The sequence below is a fragment of the Pan paniscus genome, chromosome 5 (genome assembly GCF_029289425.2).
Source record: "Pan paniscus chromosome 5, NHGRI_mPanPan1-v2.0_pri, whole genome shotgun sequence".
In the NCBI taxonomy this organism is placed as follows: domain Eukaryota; kingdom Metazoa; phylum Chordata; class Mammalia; order Primates; family Hominidae; genus Pan; species Pan paniscus.
In genome coordinates, this window is record NC_073254.2 from 67511842 (window position 1) to 67533508 (window position 21667).

Here is a 21667-nt window from a genome sequence, read left to right on the forward strand (position 1 = left end):
ACAACTAAGTCTTGGAGTAAATTGTTACACAACAACAGATAACTAATACAATGTGTCTGGATTCAGGTTGTGAAGGGCAAGGGGGGGCAGAGGGAACAAGACAGCAGTCACCAGACCACCATACGCATGTAGATGGCCCAAATGAAGTCATCTTATTTCTTAGAGTTTCAGTTTCCTCTCATGTAAAATGATGTTTATTAACCTGCTTGTTACTACCTCACAATAAGAGAAAACACACTTTGATAACAAGTACTTTTACTATGTGCAAAGTAGTAAATCTAAAGTGGAAATGTTTTCAGACCTCTAACATGAGTGTTACAGAGTCAATAATCATCTAACCCACAGCCATCATTATCTAAGGTTCTTCTCTAGGCATCCTACCCACTCCCCTTTAGAACTGTTACAAAGATGGGTAATGGTGAGGGTAGAGTTAAAATTATCATGGCAGTGAAGGATCAAACTTACTTTTTAATAGCAATCAGCTCCCCAGACTCAATGCTTCTTCCCAGCAGGACGGAACCGTAGGTTCCATCCCCGAGCTGCCTGATTGTTGTGTATCTATTCATGGTGTGCCTGCTCAGGCCGGACACTCATCTCATGGCCGAAGTGGTTCAGTTCTGCAGTGGTAGCAGTCCTCCCCGGAGTGTAACCAGATTTTTCGATGGCAGCACCAGCACAAGGTATTCAATAGGACGTGACTGTCTCCCAAATACATATTTTCAAAAATCAGTCTTCTGCCTGCAGAGAAAAATGAGAGACAAGGATAAACGTTAATATACATTTTGAGTATACGTGTTTTTGTAAGTCTAAATCTGTGTTTTATTGGAACACAGTCATACCCACATACTTGCATACCATTCATGACTACAACAGCAGAGCTGAATAGTTGTGTGACGCTGTAGAGCCTGCAAAGCCCAAAGTACAGCAGGTTTTGGAATAATGTTGTTTCATTATAATGTTGATGAGGGACAAAAACTTGATTCCCGGCGGGGGCTGCTGTCCATGTGGAGTTTGCACATTCTCCCTGTGTCTGTGTGGGTTTTCTCCAGGTGCACACTAGGTGAACTGGCATGTCTACACTGTCTCAGGCTTGAGTGAGTGTAGGGTGGGTGTGTGAATGTGCCCTGCAATTGGTGCCTGTCTAGGGTTGGTTCCCACTCTGGGCCCTAAGCTGCTGGGATAGGCTCTGACCACCCACGACTATAAACTGGATTAAGTAGGTAAATAATTACCTTACCTTTTTTTTTTAATCTTTCTTAAATGTATTTATAGCTCACATTCATTCCAATGTTTAATATTCAAAGTGTTTTAGTCTTTATTTGGAAGTTTGGTGATGTTTTTATGACCAGAAATATGCTGTAGGAACTTAACTCTTGTTTATATCAATTAGCCTATGGCAAAATTGGTTTTGTTATATGTTGTTTAGCATAAAGTCACAGTTTCCAAAGAACCTATTGATAAGTTAAATGAGGACTTAGTGTATTGACTATGTTGCCCTTTACACAGTTCACTAACCCTTGGTCTAAATAATGCTGTTTTCTAATTTCTTATACAACTAGAGATATTACGCTTGGAAAGTAAATTTGTCACTGACTCAGAAATGAATCAGCTCCAATTCAATGCTTTTCTGCTGACTAACCATTCTGGGCAAACACTGAGAGATAACTGTGGTCGATGAAAATTGCCAAGCTATGAAAATTTCGCTAAATATACTGTGTTCTATACACTTGAGCTACAATTAACAATGTAAACATACAAAAGCTAAGAAATGCTAAAGTTCTCCTGATACAGAACTTAAGTGTGCTCCATGAACTATGTGTGGCTAAGCATCAATGGTATTATTATCACTACTAGACATTCAGAAGCTAAACAAAGAACTAGGAATTCAAGGCCTATGTGCAGGGTATGCTCCTTTTAAAGTCATTCAGTTTGTGTCTTAAAAATAATGTCATTGATTTTTCATTTATATAATTCAGTCTGCCTATAATAAAGAAACTGTAGTAATAATGTAAAGTGACTAGTATTCCTACAAAGTGTCCAGATCACAAAAGACAAGGACAGACTAAGGAACTGTCACAGATTGGAGGCAATTAAGCAGACATGCCAAATAAATGCAATGTGGGATCCTTCACAGGACCCTGGAATAGAAAAGGACACTAGTGAAAAAGTTGGTAAAATCTAAGTAAGATCTGTTGTTAGTAGTATTGTGCCAATGCTAATTTCCTGGTTTTGATCATTGTTCTATGGTTATGTAAGATATTAATATTAGGGAAAGTGGGGTGAAGGGTTTCTAGGAACTCTGTACTATTTTTGCAAGTTTTCTGTAAGTCTAAAATTAGTTCAAGATTAAAAATTTAAAAATAGGCCAGGCGCAGTGGCTCATGACTGTAATCCCAGCACTCTGGGAGGCTGAGGCAAGTGGATCACCTAAGGTCAGGAATTTGAGACCAGCCTGGCCAACATGGTGAAACCCCTTCTCTACTAAAAACACAAAAATTAGCTGGGTGCGGTGGCATGTGCCTGTAGTCCCAACTACTCGGGAGGCTGGGGCAGGAGAATCGCTTGAACCCGGGAGGCACAGGCTGCAGTGAGCCGAGATCACGCCACTGCACGCCAGCCTGGGTAACAGAGTGAGACTTGGTCTCAAAAAATATATATATATATATAAAAAAATAAAATAAATAAATAAATCCAGACTGTGTTCTCCTGAAAGCCGTGTGTGAGCTTGAAAAATCTTGACATATAAAACTCCTGCCTGATTTTACCATGCTTTATCACAGAATCAAACAAGCTTTTAGAGATCAAGCCCCACTCTACCCACCCTCAGCTCATTCCCTTTCCCCTAGAACCACTGTAAGGCCTCTGGTTGGAGGGGCATTTTCCTTCTTGAAACTCTTCAGGATCAGACTCCCTACAACCTCCTTCAGTAGCTCTTTAGGGTGATGTATTCCATTGATGACTAATAAATATTTATAAAGCACCTTCTGTGTGACAGATCCTATCTTTAAGCTCTGAGGATATAGAGACCAATAAAATATGGTCCCTTCTTTTAAAGAGCTTAGAGTCTCCTGGCAGGGGATGGGGGTGTGGATGGGAGGGGGGAAGCAGATATGTACCACTCATGAATACAAACTAAGATATTTCAAGTATGCTTAGGGCACAGGATGTGGAGGGGAATTAAGGAGAAAGCCCTCTTGGTTTCCAGCTGGGTTAATTCCATCTGAGCTTAGGGAGGGCAGGAAAAATCTTCATAAAAGATTGTCTTAAAAAAGAGAAAAGTAGGTGTTTTGTAGGGCAAATGGGGTTCTAGCACTCCAAGAAGCAGAAACTAAGAGGCAGGGCTTGAAATTAGGGGGTGGGAAAGGGGGAACTTGTGGAAAGAGTTGGCAGAGTTTTGTTTATGGAGGAACCCAGATGCCATTTTTTAAAATACAGGTTTTGACTGGATTCTGTACTGGAGAAGAAAATGCAATAAAGCAGGGGTCCCCAAACCCAGGGCTGTAAACCAGTCTGTGGCCTGTTAGGAGCTGGGCCACACAGCAGGAGGAGAGCAGTGGGTGAGTGAGCATTACTGCCTGAGCTCCACCTCCTGTCAGATCAGCAGCGGCGGCATTAGATTCTCACAGAAGCACGAACCCTACTGTGAACTGCCCATGGGAGGGATCTAGGTTGCGTGCTCCTCAGGAGACTAATGCCTGATGATCTGAGGTGGAGCAGTTTCATCCTGAAACCATGGACAGTAGATTAGATAAAAATATTTATCTGTGTTAAAGTTATTGTAGTTGTAGTTACTGTCCTGTGATTCAGTAAGAATATAGTTTCATTCTTGGGAAATATACTCTGAAGGGTTTACAGGTAAAGGGCCATGATGTATGCAATTTATTCTAAAGTGGGTAGAACAAAAATTCTGTGTGCATTGCGGGGAAAACAAATGGGGTAAAATGTTAACAACAGGTAAATCTGGGTAAAGGGTATGCTATGGACTGAATGATATCCCTCCTCCAAATTCACATGTTAAAGCCCTAACCTCCAATGTGATTGTATTTGGAGACAGACCTATGGAAAGGTAATTAGGCTACAGAGGTCGTAAGGGTAGGGGTCTGATACAATAGGGCTAGTGTCTTTTACCTCTCCCCCACACACCCTAGCACATGAGGACACAGGAAAAACGCAGCCAGGAAGACAGCCCTCACCAGAAACCAAACCATTTGATCTTGGACTTTCCAGCCTCCAGAACTGTGAAAAAAATAAATTTCTGTTAAGACACCCAGTCTATGTTACTATGTTATGTATGGTAGCCCAGGCAGACTAAGATAGGATCTATGGGTATTCTTTTGGTATTCTTGCAATTTATGTAAATTTAAAATTATTATAGATTAAAAATTTCAATTATCCCTAAAATGATAGAAGAAGGGAAATTTTTTAAAGATACAGGCATCTTAAATGTTTTATCTTAGATCAAAACATACAAACGCAGACTTATTTAATACAACTTGTTGAGAAGACAGAACACTATCATATACCATGGTTCCTCCACTTCATGATTACTGTATTATGGAATAGATTGGATTCAGGCTGTGCCTTAACCCAAAAAGTATATTTGGACCACAGCACAAGCAATTTTGGCTCTGCATTTGTTTTCCCCTTTTTCTTCTTTATCTTCAACTATTTTTTTCATATAGCATACACACAGTCCTCAACTTATGATGGTTTGACTTACGATATTTTGACTTTACAATGGCGCCAAAGCTACATGCATTTAGTAGAAATCGTATTTCGAGCACCCATACTATTCTATTTTTCACTTTCAGTGCAGTATTCATTATATACATGAGATATTCAACACTTTATTATAAAATGGGCTTTGTGTTAGATAATTTGCCCAACTATAGGCCAATGTAAGTGTTCTGAACATGTTTAAGATAGGCTAGGCTTACAATGATGCTCAGTAGGTTAGGTGTATTAAATGTATTTTTGACAATGATTTTTTAACTTACAATGGGTTTATAGGGATGTAACCCCACTCTAAGTTGAGACACATCTGTGTATGAATCCTCCATCATTCATTATTTCACTTTCCAACAAATTAAGACTCCCAAACCATCGTTGTATGTCATCTTCCTAAAAAAAAAAAAAAATTCCTGGAAGCTTGATTTGTCAAAAAAAAAAAATCAGCCAACTAATAAACAATGTCTTTATTTTTATTTTTTAAAGAAGGCTTTGCCCTATAGACAATGGGAAGTCAACTAAAGTTTTGTAACTAGGGACTAACATGATCAGATCTGCATTTTGTAATCCAGTTAGAATATTTTTCTTCATGTCCAACCAAAACTTGCATATTCTAACTTAAGCAAATTTCTTCTGCCTAGTTTTCTGTGGATATAAAGAAGCTATGTCATAAAAATGTCTATGCACATGAAATGAGTAATCAAGCGTGTGTCTCTCAGCCTTCTCCTGCCTTAATTACATGACCTTTTCTCAGAGGAAGCATTTTCCACTCCTTTAATTACCTTTGGCATTCATCTCTGAATCCTCACACATTTCTCCATCTCCTTGATGAACTATGGTGACCAAAACTTAATAGTAACCTATATTACAGTAGCATGTGGGCTCCCTCATGCTTTTTGCAATGGCATTATACTACTGATTTATATCAGTTATTAATAATAAAGCCTTTTTTGGATAATTAATGTCCCTTCCTCATCCACTTAAATTGTACAATTGGAACAATGGTTCCTAGATTATCACTGAGAAAGCTATCTGTGAAAGAATTAAGAGCTTCATTGAAATCCAGATAGAGTGGGTCATTCATTCAATGCACAGTCACCCCAACAATTCCTCCTTGTTATAGTCTGTCATATTATCAAGGAACAAAATCTAATTACTCTGGCAAGATATGACTCTCACCATACCATGGCAGTTACTTTCTAATTTCTAATGCTACTTCAGGTAATTACCTAACAACTATACAATGGATCAGACTAGTGTCTCTTCAAGCATTGATGGCACATGGTATAATTTTATTTAAACTTTAATAAGATGCTAAGCATTATGCAAGGCTCTTGGGCACATTATGGATAAGGCTAGGGTCTCTCCTTTAAATGACTCACAACTGACAGATACACAAAAAATGTAGAAACTGCTATGAGAATGCAGTAGACAGCAACCAACTCTTGGGAGGAGGAGAGAGATCTGACAATCCTTCAGAGAAGAGGTAGTATTGAGATATTAAAAAATGAAAAAGGTTTTCTTACACAGAAAAGGAGAGAAAGAAATTATAAGTGGAGGAAACTGTAAAAATGTTGGCGAATACAAGAGCTTGGTGTGTTCACAAGAGGGCAGGCACAGCCTAATGTTTCTCACCCTGGTTGAATACAGAATCACCTAGAGAACCTTTAACATTTACTCATGCCTAGCCCCAGCCCCAAGAAGCAGGTCAGGATGGGGGCTGAGCTTTGAGAGTTCTGAAAGTTTTCCAGGTCTAATGTGCAACCAGGGCTGGGTACGAGGCTAGAGCGTAAAACCAATTCAATAGAGGGCGATGGGGCAAATTGCAGGAAATAGCTAGAAAGTTAGGGTGGGCCCAATTATGAACGAGTATGTGTGTCATGCAGGAGTTTTTTGTTTTTGCTTTTGTTTTGTTATTTTTTTGAGACACGGTCTCACTCTGTCACCCAGGCTGGAGTACAGTGGTGAAAATCACAGCTCACTGTGGCCTCAACCTCCTAGGCCCAAGTAATCCTCCCACCTCAGCCTCCCAAGTAGCTGGGAGTACTTGGTGTACACTACCAGGCTTTTTTTTTTTTTTTTTTTTTTTTTTTTAGAGATGAGGTCTCTTTTTTTTTTTTTTTTTCCCAGGTTGGTCTTGAACTTTTTGGCTCAAGCAATTCTCCCACTTTGGCTTCCCAAAGTGCTAGGATTACAGGCGTGAGTACACCTGGCCTCACGCAGGAGTTTGATTTTTATCCTACAGAAGGGAGTTCCTCAGAGTTTTTAAAGCAGAGAAACAGCATGAATAAAATCCCTCTGGAGACTACATAGATGTTAGAATAGAGATCAGAGGCAGAGACTAATTAGGAGGTTACTCCAATAGCCCAGGTGAAATATGATGAAAGCCCAAACAAAGGCACTGGACTGGGTGAGTCTTAGATACAACAGGAGACTATGGGTTTGAGATAGGGAATGTGTGTTTTTGTGTTATTTGGACAATGTACAGAGATGTGGGTTCTGTTTTCTCGGGGGCTGAATTTGAGGTATGTACAAAACCTCTCACTGGAGATGCTCAACAAGCAAATAGCTCTAAGGTTGTTTTATTTTTCCCCAAAGATAGAGTATTATTGGAGTTCTTATTGGGAACACAGCATTCAGACAAGGCTGATACACTGTGTAACTCCAGGGTACTCCATTCACATAGAACACAACGTGAAAGGTGCCCACTGGAGTTGTTAAATAAGGCAGCCTGTGTTCAGAACAAGGAATGCAATAGTCCCATCACATCCTTGGTTTACTGCTCCAGAGGCCAAACTTCAAGAGAAATATTAAAGAACATAGTGAGGCATCTAAATGAAAGTACAAGAAGGGTAGATGAAGAAACACCGGATGCTGGAAGCAAAGGAGACTTGGAAAGCCATGATAATTGTTCCAAGTGTACAAAGGATATCAGAGAGAAGGGTTAGTTACACTAGGTATGGTTCCAGAGAACAGAACCATGACCACTCTTTGAGCTTTCTATTATTCACATTAGTGAATTATTTCCCATACTGAAAAAAAGTGAATGGTATTAGCCAAAATAGCATTAGACAAGAAGCACCAGTCAGCTCACAGTCCAATCTGAGCATATCCTAGCAGGATGTGGTTAAATACATTTGAGAATGGTATTGTTCAGCTATTCATCCTTTTTGTGGTGGCCAAATATGATGAGTCACCTCATAATCTGAAAGTAAAGAACAAAAACTTACTGTTGCTCTGGGAAAATAGGGCGATGGACAATGCACTAGAAAAAAGAAGGGAGCCATGGTAGGCGCCTTCGCTGCTCTACTCCATAGCAATGCTCCTCTTCTTGCTTAGTTTACAGAACCTGATTTTACTCAGGATTCGACATACTCAGGCACAGCAGCCACCCCAGGGCATGAACTATGATAGATCTAAGCCAAGCAAAGGAATTCTACTTCCTTACTAAAATCTGTTTAGGAGTGGTGCCATGGCTCGGACTTATGAGAATGAAAGGGAAGTGAGCTGGTGAGGAAGAAGAGCTTCTGAGAAGGAATCTACTCCCTAATAAAGACAGTTGACAAAGAAGCGGCATTGAACATGGCTGTGTAAAGTGTGATATTTAGGGCTGAGGCAGAGACGACTATGAGACATCAGCTCTAAAGATGAGAATCCCAGCTGCAGAGGGTGTATTCATAGAAAGAGGTTGAGTCCTTGATGACATCAGTGAGCTGCTGCTTGAACCCTGAAAATATATGCCTTTGGGCTTATTGTTCTACAACCTAATTGAAGGTCTCTGTTGAAGAAGTCACTGTTAATCTATCCACTACAGCTCAAAGCATTCCTGATACTATGGGCTACACCCACTTACAGTGGGCTATACTAACTTTTGTATTTTAGGTGACAAAATACAAAATTCTCTACAGGAGGTGACAGATAGACCTTTATGGTTAGCATAGTTTTGAAGACTGAAAGAGGTGTACAGCTGGAGACAAATTAGAAGTAACTATTAGCCTAATGTTCATTTGCTTTCCATTATCTGCTTCCATTTTGAAAGAAAATAAGATGCAAGTAAGATACAAACCTATTGTGGTAAAAGAATGTCCAAAAACGGCCCTCAGTATCACTCCAGGTTGCTTGGACAACTAGCTAGCTGAAGCTTTGTGACCTTGTGCAATCCAGTCATGTGCCTGTAACATGGCAGGTGGGAAACATGAAAGGATTCCACTTTGCATGACAAGTGGGGCCCAACATGGGGACCACTCTGCATGCCATCCATAGTGACATTTACTACAGATAACCACAGAGCTTCAGTCAAAGGCAACCAAGGCAAACACAGAACTCTCAAGCTGAGTTCTTTTTTCTTTTTGTGAGACAGGGTCTTGCTCTGTCTCCCAGCTGGAGTGCAGCTGTGTGATCATGGCTCACTGCAGCCTCATGGGCTCAGACAATCCTCCCACCTCAGCCTCCTGATTGGCTGGGACTATAGGTATGCACCACCAGGCCTGGTTAATTTTTGTATTTTTCGTACAGACGGGGTCTTGCTATGTTGCCCAGGTTGGTCTTGAACTCCTGAGTTCAAGCACTCTGCCCACCTCAGCCTCCCAAAGTGTTGGGGTTACAGGTGGGAGCCCCTGTGCCCAGCCTCAATTGGAGTTCTAACAGGAAAAAAGGTTTCAGCACTCTAATGACTATTTTTAGTGTATTAATGTTAATACATCCTTCTTTGATACTTAATGGGAGACATCTACATCTACAGAGTCAGTACTTCAAAGAAAGAAGCAGGCAAATATCAAAAATTTGATACTTGACAAGACATCACAATTCCAGCCTGAAATCTCTGAGTATATGACATTAGCATACAAAGATTTCACACTGTGTAGACCAGAGACCACATACTGGCAGCATAATATTTCACCCGTAAGTCACTCCATTGAGACCTCACTCCACAAGTAGAAGACCATTTCTACTGTTGGGTTCTTTACAATTTGTTAAAAAAAAGAAGCCAACTATTATCTTTTCTATGGTTGTGAGGTTTACTCGCATTTGTGTGTGTGTGTGTGTGTGTGTATATATACACATTTCACATACATATAATATTCATATATTATAAATACATTATATATAAGTATATATGTAAATATGTGACATATTTATTTTATAAAATTATATAGGCTGGGCGTGGTCGCTCACACCTGTAATCCTAGCACTTTGGGAGGCCCAGGTGAGCATGTTGCTTAAGTCCAGGAGTTCAAGACCAGCCTGGGCAACAGGGCAAAACCCCATCTCTACAAAATACAAAAATTAGCTGGGCTTGGTGGTGCATTCCTGTAGTTAGTCCTAGCTACTTATGGGGCTGAGGTGGGAGGATTGCTGGAGTCTGGGAGGCAGAGGTTGCAGTGAGCCTAGGTCACACCACTGCACTCCAGCCTGGGCAACAGAGCGAGACCCTGTCTCAAAAAAAATTTTTTTTTAATTTAAAAAAGCATATAAATATGCATTTTTGATATACAGCAATATCTGAAATATGCTTAAGACACTTAAGTGTCAACAAAGCATCACTCAAGTGAAAAATTAAGTATAAGGCCCTACGTTCAGTACTGAGATATAAGATCCACAGAGCTGTGGGTGGCAGATCTGGCCTCTGGGGACTTCTCACGCAGTTGGAGAGGTGGGAAATACACAAATGACCAGAAGACATGGACACTGGATTAAGTTCCTACATGGAGTGGAGATGAGAGTGCTACCAGTGCACAAGGAAGGAGTCACTTTGTGGATCACTGGCTAGGAATCTCAAGGAAGGCTCTGGGCCACCAATTTCTAAACTACAGCTAATTTTTCTTGTTAAGGACATGTCACTTATCCATATTTTAATCCAGGTATAAATAACAAAAAAAATTTTTTAAACTATACAAAGTTTTCCTTGTCAGTTATATTAATTTCCCACAGCTGCTCCAAAAATTTTCACAAAGTTGGTGGCTGAAAATAGCAGAAATTTATTCTCTCAGGTTTCTGGAGGTCAGAAGTCTGAAACCAGTATTCCTGAGTTGAAGCAAAGGTGCTGGCACTTCCTCCAGAGGCTCTAGAGGGAATCCATTCTTTGTCTCTTCCAGCTTCTGGTGGTTGCAAGCACTCCTTGGCTTGTGACCACATCACCCCAATCTCTGCCTCTATGATCACATTTTCTTGTCTTCTGTTTTTAAATCTTCCTCTGTCTCTCACTTATAAGGACTTGTGTTTTCATTTAAGGCCTACCAAGATACTGCAGGATAATCTCTCCATTTCCGATTTTTTGATTCAATCACATCTGCAAGGTCCATTGTGTCATATAAAGTAACACTCACAGGTTCCAAGGATTAGAACCTGGTATCTTTGCAGGCTATTATTTAGCCTATCACTCCCTAGCAAAACATCCCAAAGACTTATACAATCATCTAAATTACACAGCAGCAGTGTTATTCATTCAAAGTTGGGTGTTTTAGAAATGAAATCAGAAATCTGTGCTTACTTACCCAGCAAACAAGGACATTCTGTTTTAAAATATAGAATGTACTTATCTCTTTTATTTTACTTCAAGTTCCGGAATTCATGTGCAGAATGTGCAGGTTTGTTACATAGGTATACGTATGCCATGGAGGTTTGCTGCACCTATTGACCCGTCCTGTAAGTTCCCTCCCCTCGTCCCACCTACCCCACAACAGGCCCTGGTGTGTGTTGTTCCCCTCCCTGTGTCCATGTATTCTCATTGTTCAACTCCTGCTTATGAGTGAGAACATGCAGTGTTTGGTTTTCTGTTCCTGTGTTAGTTTGCTGAGGATGATGGCTTCCAGCTTCATCCATGTCCCTGCAAAGGACATGATCTCATACCATTTTATAGCGGCGAAGTATTCCATGGTGTATATGTACATTTTCTTTATCCAAGCATACTTCTCTTTAACTTTGCACAGTGAACAAGACTTGACAATTCTAGCCTGAAATCTCTGAGTATACGACATTAGCATATGGAGATTCCATGCTATGTAGACCAGAGATGGCACACTGGCACTCTGGGGGCTGAATCCCAGATTTAAAAATAGGGAATTTCGGCCAGGCACAGTGGCTCACACCTGTAATCCCAACACTTTGGGAGGCCAAGGGCGGCAGATCACGAGGTCAGGAGTTCGAGATCAGCCTGGCCAACATGGTGAAACCCTGTCTCTACTAAAAATACAAAAATTAACCGGGCGTGGTGGTGTATGCCTGTAATCCCAGTTACTCAGAAGGCTGAGGCAGGAGAATTGCTTGAACCCAGGAGGCGGAGGTTGCAGTGAGCAGAGATCGCACCACTGTACTCCACCCTGGGACAGAGTGAGATTCTGTCTCAAAAAAAAAAAAAATCAATAAATAAAAAATAGGGAATTTCCTATATAAATCCCTATTTGGAGCTTCTCTGGAAACACTGAAGGTCTAACCACCTGGGGTCCTTAGCCCTTCACGGTAATAAGAAGTGGAAGAAATGTCCGTACCTCTTCAGGCTGGGCGTGTGCTCTGCAGCTCACCACAGTCCCCATTTTTTGCCTGTTGCCACTTGCCATTTTTTTTTTTTAGCTGTCCTTTTTTTGTGTGCCTTCATAGCCACTTGTTTTACTGGATGAAAAATATTTCTCTGTTCCTATGCCTATAACAAAACTGACAAAGTAAAAGCCTGAAAAAAAAAAAAAACCTTATACTTAAAGAAAAATTGGAAGAGAAGAAAAATTGTTCTTTTTTAGAAGAGAAGAGCAATTTCTTACTGTTTGACAAGCACACACCCAGCTTCCTTGAGTCTTTTATTTTCCTCCTCTGCCCTGACAGCATTTAAATTCAGCTTCTGGTACAGATAGTTAACACTGCTTGAGAAGTGAATGGAATGTAGCAGCCTGTCCATTACCTTGAGAATTAGCATGTATTTCTAACTCGCAGTATTTCTAAATTCTGCTTTGACTCCAAGAATTAACTTGGATAAATCATTCACTACAACGAATCTACACTTAGCACCCTCATATATCAAATATGCCCAAAACATGATAATTTTAGTACTTAGTATGTGCATAGTACTATTATAAGTGCTTATGCATATATTAGTACATTTAACCCTCATAATTCTACCAGGCAGGTACTATTACAATTATCCCTATTTTACAGAGAAGGAAACTGAGACACAAGTTACATGTCTAGATTATACGACTAATGTGGCAGAAATGAGACAGGAACCCAGGCTGACTGTACCAAACTTAAGGGAAAGCTTTCAAAAGATCATGAAATCTTTGGAGGATCTGAAAATGACAGGAACAGAAGTAGTACTTTGTATCTCAAAGCCCAAATATGGAAATGAATGATATGGCTATGTTCTAATTGTCTTCATTCTGCAATCAAATATCAGCGAATCCACTGGAGCCATCAGCAGCACCAACATGCCCACAGTGGAAGCAAAGTGAGGGACTGGTTCCAGTTTCCACTCAGCACTGATCTGCTGTGCCTCGGGGCATCTCTTGGTCCTTGAGTTTACTTTTGGTGGAATTAGGGCATGGGACTTGCTCTAAGGTGGTTTCTTCCTCTAAAGCTGTGTGATTCTGTGACTCTGTATCAGAAATTGAGCTAGCATTTGTCTAAGGAAAAAAAACGGATAAATGTTTCTGCTTTTTGCATCACATGAACAAAGGTTAGCGGAGAAGACAGTGCCACCGAAGGACCCTGTATGCTACACACCTTTCTTTCAAGAGATGCACAAGTGCCCCAGTGCCTCAGCCAGGCCCCAGTAAACATTAAACATCGATTCCTTCTCTTTCGAGCTCACATGTCACCTCTTCCAAGCCTCCTGCCCCAACCTACACATATAGACCCGAGAATGGTCCTCTCCCTTGATGCCATAGTGCCTTGTCCTCACCTCACTGCCAGCCCCTTCCCCGTGGCAATGACCTGCAGGTGTACCCTCTGCTTCAGCCTCGACACTCTCCAAGACTGCTTCATCTTTGTCTTCTCACTCCACTTGCAGTAGCAAGTCCTCAAAGATTGTTTGAAGGGCCCAAATGTGAGTTTTAGTCTTTGCTATTATTTTCTGTACCACCTTGGCTAAGTACCTCAAAATTCTCAGTGCTTCTATTTTGTCATACGCAAAACAAAGATAAACTGTTGGGCCCAACTAAAAGTTCTGAAGTTCTGAAGTGGAAGAACAGTGAATACCACAGAATAGCTGGGGCAGGCAGGCAGCCTGGGCCCTCCCACAACAATGCCAGGATGACTGAGTCTCAGAGGATCACAGAAAGTCCCCCTCCATGCGGTCAGATCAGGCCTTTGGCCTTTGGGTAAGGCTGTACTCAACTAACAAAGAAAGACAGCTTTATCTCTCTTTCAAAGAGTTCCAGCAAACCTTTGAAGTCAATGTTATGATGTTCCTGGCTAGGTGACATTGGGGAAAAGCTTCCTGTGATTTGCCCCAATTCCCTCCCCTCAGCGTCAATCCTCGGTGGAGGCAAAGAACATTTGCTCATGGCCAGCAGCTCACATCAGGTGCCTTGCTCATTCACAGCCTAAAAAATGGAGGCGAGGGGCAGGGAAAATTGTAGTTCATTCTTTATTTTGAAACCTTAATCAATGAATTAATGCCATCATTACACATTTTCTAAGACAGGAGACAAAAAATTACAGCAAACTTGGGGTTCTCTGGGAGTTGTGGTTTACCAGGCCCACTGACACCATTCAGTTCCTCAGAAGGAGCTTGTCTCCCTTTGCATTAGTTATCTTACATTGAAAAGATTCTGTTACTTTCATTTATCCTCCTAGGAAAAGTGGATTATATGCAAAATCATTAGATGACCCTTCTCATGGTACTTCTGAGTTCCATTTTACCTTTACAGGTTTATAATTACACTTCGTATTCTAGGTTTGAATGTGTCCTAACTTTACAAAAGTCAGTGAATACTGTTAATTTCTTTTAAAAAGGTACTAGAAATAGTATATCCGGGTTTATGTTTTTCTCCTGGACCTAATTCTTCTGCCTCTGTACATTTTAGCAAGCCAACCTTTTAAGCATTTTGCCTCTTGGACTACTGCTTTTTTTCTGCATAAGGAATAGCAGTTACAAAGCCAAAAGGACCTTCTTTACATGGATCTTGCTTTGTCTTTACCTTGACAGAGGAGTGAATTAAAGATGCATTCAGCTATTGCATCAACTGGATGTTAACAAGAGAAGATAATCCGTTACATGATGTGCCTTCTTCTGTGCCCCAGAAACTTCTTCATACCTTTACCATCCCTCTCCTCTTTCAATCCCAGCTTCTGAAAAAAGAACTCGTCCTGCACTAGGTCCTTAATCCCATGAGAAGCTTCCACAACTCCCTGTCGCTTCTCTTACAATATAAAAGGTGCTCACGCCTTGAACCTTAAAAAAGTTCTTCGATCACTTGCAGATGATTTTTAAACTAGGACACATAGTTGGCTTTGGTGGACTGTAAAGAACTGAAGTAAAGGCGAAATGTTAAAAAAAAATAAAAAATAAAAAAACAGCCAGAAAAACAAACCTTTGCCCTGCCATGTGTGAAACTGTAGATGAGCTAGAACGAGAGTCCCCAGCTTAATGAAAACTGCCGAGGGTGGCAATAGTCCTGCTTGCCTGTGTTTCAGGGGTGGGCAAGATAAGGGATAGTGAAGATAGGGGAGTGACTAAGAGCATATCACAAGTTCATGTAGATAGTAACTTTCATGATACTGGCAAATAAGTAGCTGGACGTTACACAACAATACTTTACCTTTCTAGTTCTAACGCATTATCTTTTATGGTAGTTACAAGGACAGCCACATGTTATCAGTATTTATATGCTATTACAACACATTTGACTAAGGAGCTGATCTCAGTGTAAGATGCTTTGCTAGCATGTATACAAAAAATCAAAATGAATTAAAGTAAAGGAAGTAAAGGCTTAATGTAAAAATAAAATAGGGCAGGGATAAGCACATTTTTTCTGTGAAGGGTCAGTAAACAGGATAGGCTTTGCAGGCTCTCCATCTCCGTCACAACTCCACTCTGCCATTGTAGCATGAAAGCAGTCAAAGACAATATGTAAATACATGGGCATGGCTGTGTTCCAGTACAAATTTATTTACAAAAACAGGCAGCAGGAAGGACTGGCACACAAGCCATAGTTTGTCAAGCCCTGAAAATGAGGAAATCCCCCAAATAAGCAGAAGCACTTTAGTACTCTCCATAGAGCCCTCACATACCCCTAGGTTACAGGGCTACATACAAGCTGTGTTTAACCTTAGAATATAAGCTCTGTGAGGGCAGAAACATTGCTATATTCACAACTGTATTCCCAGTACTCAGTTCCCAGAGAACTGGCATAGTTGGCACAAGTATGGACTCACAATAAAGACATGTTGAATGAATTAACTAATGAATGAACAACTTATGGAGCTTTAAAAGGCAATCCTGACCATAGATGATTTTCCTATACTACCACGTCCACCCTCACTGTCATCCCGTCACGCCCCACTTCTTTGCAAACTGGACAACTGTACTGGGACTAGGGTACCAAAATTATGACTCCTTCTAAAAACTTTTACACTAATTTAGGAAAAAACTTGCTTTTCAACAGCTAAGATCACATGAAGGCATGTATATCTTACATTTTTCTTACTCCCCTTTGTCTTAGTTAAATGATTCTCTAGTAAATTCTCTTTCAAAGCAAAGGCAATGTCCAAGAGGGCAAAACCATTAATAACTATCTTTTGGGAACCACAAGTTCATGCAGATAGTAACTTTCATGATATGGCCAAATACGTATTTGGGCATTATACAATAGTACTTTCCTTTCCGGTTCTCAGGCATTATCTTTTATGGTAGTCAAAAGGGCAGTCACATGTTATCAATACTTTATCACAGGTCATGCTTCACCTATAGAAAGGTAAAAAATAACTCACACTGATCTCTCCTAAAAAAACGTGTGGTTCTCATAAGCTCTGGGCCATCGTTATACATTTATTAAGTGGCTACTAAGGGTTCTTGACATGGTGGAAAAAGCACCAAATGAAAAGCAAGGCACTATTGTGGCCCTTTCATTTCAAAAAAAGTGAGTTAGGATGACAATCATCTGCTAGGAACTACAGGTTCACGCAGATAGTTACTTTCATGATATTGTCAAATATAGTTGGACATCACACTTATAATACTTTATCTTTTGGTTCAGAGGCATTATCTTTTATAGCAGCCATGATGAGCTTATTTAAAGATAAAATATAACTGAATGCTAATTAACATAGATTTGAATGCTAAATTCATTAGGAACTATGTTCAAAGCCTAATGTTGAACAAACTTCAGACAATAGAGTTAAGAATTTTTTTTTTCTGTAAAGGACCTTAATGATTACTTGACATTCTCACTCTACAGATGAGATCCAACTAAGAAGAACAGAATACTTGCTATCTTCAGAGTAGAATATTTTGAAATGTGTGAGTATAATACATGTTTTATAGCCAACTAAAGATGTATCAAATATTCCCCACGTGCTCCTTAGTAAAAAGCATATGAATATTTTGCTAATCCTGAGCCCATATAGTTTAAAAAAAGGGGGGAGCAGATGTTTGAAGATGTGCTATCCTCAAACTCAAACATGACTTCACATGTCAACATATGTTGGATTTGATTTCAGCCTGCTCAGGTAAGTCCCACGACAAGACACTCTTCCTACCCAGGAAGACTTCAACTTTCAAAGCACAGAGAGTCAGGTACTTAATGTGCAAAGATAGTTCAGTTTCCTTGGAAGAAAATCAGGAATAGAAGCCTTCTGTTTGGGTTGAGTGTTTCCCTAAAACCTGTTGAGTAGTAGTTTTTCCTAATATTGGACAGTAGTTAACTAGGAGCAGACAGATTGAATGAAGATGCCCATATCAACCTTGGTTACCATCTTGAGGTAGACCTGAGCTGCTGCTTTTACTTCTTTGGCTGCAATCAAAGGCATCTCTGATTTTCTTCCTGCCACAACATTTCCTTAGCATTTTAATGCAATTTGCCCCAGAAAATGATTTGTTTCACCAAATTCTTTTTACTAGGTAATTTCCTAGAACACATGTGCTTTTATAAGGAAGTTAAAACTGTATTTCAAAGGTAAGCACAACCACAAACTAAGACACAATTACACTATAATCCCAAAACGTGTATAAGTCATCCGGCACACACCTCTGTTTGCGCATTCTCCCTGATTCAACCACATCAACTATAAACACAGGTTCACAGATAGGAGAGTTCTAATACTCTAAACATAGGCCCTTCTCAGAAAGCCACAGTCATCAAAGACCACAGGTGAAAGACAACAGTTAAATGAGATACTATTCACAGGCTTTCAGATCAACATACACAGAGAGGTCATTATACCCAGAATTCTCCCAAGGAACCACCAGGCAAATACACACACTCACATAGATCCCACAAGCAGAAAAATGCATTTTATAAGGGCAGACATCAATAGAACGGTTAGGTACCACTCCAACTCTGCAAGATCCTACAAAATGAAATGGAGGAGACTGCTGCAAGAGGAGCAGTATAAAAAAAAAAAAATTAAGCAGTAGTGTTCCTGGCAAGGTTCAGATGGAAAAACAGCAACAGATCCCAGAAGCAGAGCTGCAGCCAGGAATAACCTAAGCTCAAGCCATTTTAAGTAAGGGCAGGATAATACTTACTAAGGATTCACTGCATGGTTACCCTGGTTCTCTAGGCCTCCAGGCTGAGTGTTCAGGAATTGGACTCTGTTAAGTTACTGTCAAGGGATAAGCAGACCTTTATCATGTATATGCCAGTTATGGGTAGGCACTATAGACCATCTTCACACCACAACTCGGGGGTGAAACTGGGGGGGAGCATTTTCCCTATTTTGCACATGAGATTAATAGTAGGAGAATTACAGAAGGCCACACAACTAATAAGTGGAGTCAGGCCCTTGCCCCAATTCTGCTGTACTTCAAAGCCCACAATACCACATTACCATGCATAACATATGGCTCCGGCCCTAAAGAGGCTTAAACTAACCTAAACCAATTGGAGATCAATACAGCCAGTATAATGAAGGGCTAACAAGCAAGTATCTTGAGAAATAGAAAGAGGAAATATTATAAGAGAAGTAGACTTAGGCTCCTCTGAGGACAGGTAGGAGTCGCACAGGAGAGTAAAGAGAAGGGAGGTAGTTTCTAGGGAAAGCACTATGAGCAGTGACACTGCAGTGGGAAGAAGCCTGGCACCATTAGCAGGACAGCAAGAAGACCAGACTGCTTAGAGTGCAGAGATGCATGCTGAAATGAAAAGAGGATTTTAGATAGGAAGGGCAAGGCTGATTATGATAGGCCTTGAGAAGTCAGGCATATTATTTTAGACTTGAGATAGTACATAATGGAGATAAACTGAAGGTTGCACGTCCAGAATAGATATGATGAAGTGATCATTTTAAAGATTAGACAGGCAATAGAACACTGAAAAGACCACAGGGATGCTTCTCATTCATTCATTCATTCATTTAATGAGAGCTTACTAAGAGTCAGGCTTGGGAGGCTGTTGCAGTACTGCAGGAGTGGAAGAGTGAGGACTAGATTAGAATATAGAAGGAGGGATCCATATAAAACATATTTCAAAGGTCTTGATGACTCATTGATACAGAGGATGAAGGAAATGAAGGAAAAGATGGTTAAAGATAATTCCAATGTTTCAAGATTAACATAATTTCCACTGTACTAGGAACCTCAAAAAGCAATGAGAATAACAAACAATAAAGTATAAAAAGGGCTCTGATGATGTTGAACAGTCAATAAATAAAACTGCTAAATGGCTTGTTTGATATCCTAGTAGTTCATTTACACTTAGTCTGTGGAGAAGAAACTTCAGTGAAAAGGCCTTTTCTTTGTGATTAAATGCTGAGTTCCCTTGGCAAGGACAGCAGGGGTCTACCTAATCAGACAGGCTCCATCAACCCTCCAGCACACTCCTCCACCATCTGAACCTAGATTGGTTTCATTAGGAAATGTGACGGCCTCCCTGCTGCCTGGCCACCAGTTTTGACTTTGGAGAAGGGGATAAGGCAAAGCAGAAAGGGAGAAATAAAAAGTGGGCAGGGTCACTTAGAGAATGGGGAATGGTACCGGATGTCATTTTAAATAAAGGATCCCAGTACTGCTTTCCTTTCTACATCTACTTCTAGTGTTTTACAAGTCCTGGTCCTCAAGTAGATAGGAAAGCCTTAAACAGTCTTTACCAAATTGTAGCGCATTGTTCAGAAACTATTTTAAATGTGCATATTTATGCATATATTAACTCCCAGCACAGTTCAGCAAATGATTGAGACACAAATTCTTCTTAATAATTTATATGTTGACTACAGAAATTTAAAGCTCATTTAAACTTTATATTCGGCAATGGTGCCATTCACTATTGAAGCACACCCTGAAACTCCACTCACTGGGAAATGTGAGAAATGAAAACTGTAACTATCAAACTTCTGTTACTACAAAGAGTTCTACCGGCCAAACAAACAAACAAAAAAAAAAAAAAAAAAAAAAATTCAAACCCCACAAGCGCCAATACCTTAGAGAAATCCATCCCGCTTGTAAAATTCAGTGTGGAATTCCCTCAGCCTAGCACAGCTCCAGCAAAAGCAGGTCTTATTTAGTTGCAAGTGGAAAGGAATACTCTTCTCTGCAGAATGATGCATTAGCTATATTACATATAAGTCCTTAATGTTAGTGTCAAAGTCAAACTTTAAAAGGTTAACATTACAAAAGAATCAGTTGTTCTGGAAAATCCGTCAATATCCTTCTCATAACAGCTACTCAGATTAGTAAGAAAGAAATCAGAACAGAAAGAAATCCAGTAAAAAATGGTTGCAAATAAGTACTCGAGGATTTTTGCTCAGATCCCTTGTGGGACAGCCAAGGGCCTAGTCAGGGAAATTCCGAAAGCAAGTCCTCAACGTGCCCCGCAACGAGGCTTCAAATTAGCTAGGGTCTTCCCCCTCCTTAAGACTAAAAGATAAACACCCGTCAAAATCCTCCAGGCTCCGAGTTTTCATACCAGGAAGGAGAGATCCACAGGATCGCGGAAAGAAACTATAACCCATTAGCCTCTTCCTGCGCCTCCGATCCGTCGCGGGGCCACGGCCAGGGGTCTCCCCGCCGCCCCATCCCAGTGGCCACTACAGTGACAGGTCGCCCGGCAGAAGCCCCTAAATCCCAGAGCCCCACTTACTGGCGCCGCGAACGCAGGCGGGGGCCCGCCCCTGAGGTGAGCGCAGCTCCTCGACTAGCGGGGCGCAGCCGCCCGCTCCGGAGCTGGAAATGGGGACAATCCCTGCTAGGACCGGCCGAGGGCTCCGTACAGGGACGCCCGCGAGGTCCGGCGAGTCGCACGGGCCGCACGGCGCATGGTAGTGCAGCAGGAACCCGGCCGTTTTCCAGCCTCCGGCAGGAAAACAAACAAAAGGCTGGGTGGCTTCTACTGGGGACGACCGGCCGCTTTCCCTGGGAAAAGTTACCCTGCAGCTCCCCTCGCTGGCCCTGCGCGTCCCTGCACTGCGTCCTGTTCGCCCTGGCTCGCGCGGCCGAGCCGCCAGGCGCAGCTCTGGGCCGAGGGCAGCACAGCACCCAGGGACCCCTAACGCCCGCTGACCGCAAGGCGATCTCCGACTCCGAACGAACGCCTCGTTGCAGATCGGCTCGATCAACCATCAAGACTTAGAAATGGAGGCTGTCGATGGACGTTCTGAGCACATTAAATTAAAGATAATCGTTGTGAAAACATTTTTCTGATTTGAAAAAACGTAGATGAGGTGGCACGACATTGTGAAAGTAATCAATGCCACTGAATTGTATTCAAAGTGGTTAAACAGCAAATTTCATGTTACCTTTACAGAAAAATAAAATGAAAACGCAACTGATTGCCTGTTAGCATTCCTTTGAACTCTT

General features: G+C 41.0%; 2 protein-coding genes across 2 annotated transcripts in view; both read right to left on the bottom strand.

The window, feature by feature from the left end:
* The window catches only part of CILK1 (ciliogenesis associated kinase 1), a 40007-nt gene extending 39406 nt beyond the window's left edge, over positions 1-601 (bottom strand). Inside the window, exon 1 of the mRNA XM_003828946.6 lies at positions 466-601. Within this exon, the coding sequence (XP_003828994.1) occupies positions 466-566 (101 nt within the window). The 5' untranslated portion in view covers positions 567-601. The remainder of the gene's footprint in view (positions 1-465) is intronic.
* LOC129397965 (uncharacterized) lies at positions 466-20920 on the bottom strand. Its single transcript, XM_055113677.1, has 2 exons — positions 20778-20920; positions 466-738 (listed from the first exon to the last, which is right to left on the bottom strand). Exons 1-2 carry the CDS (start codon positions 20821-20823, stop codon positions 596-598), a joined length of 189 nt encoding a protein of 62 aa, XP_054969652.1. The 5' UTR covers positions 20824-20920; the 3' UTR covers positions 466-595.
* Positions 20921-21667: the final 747 nt, after the last annotated feature.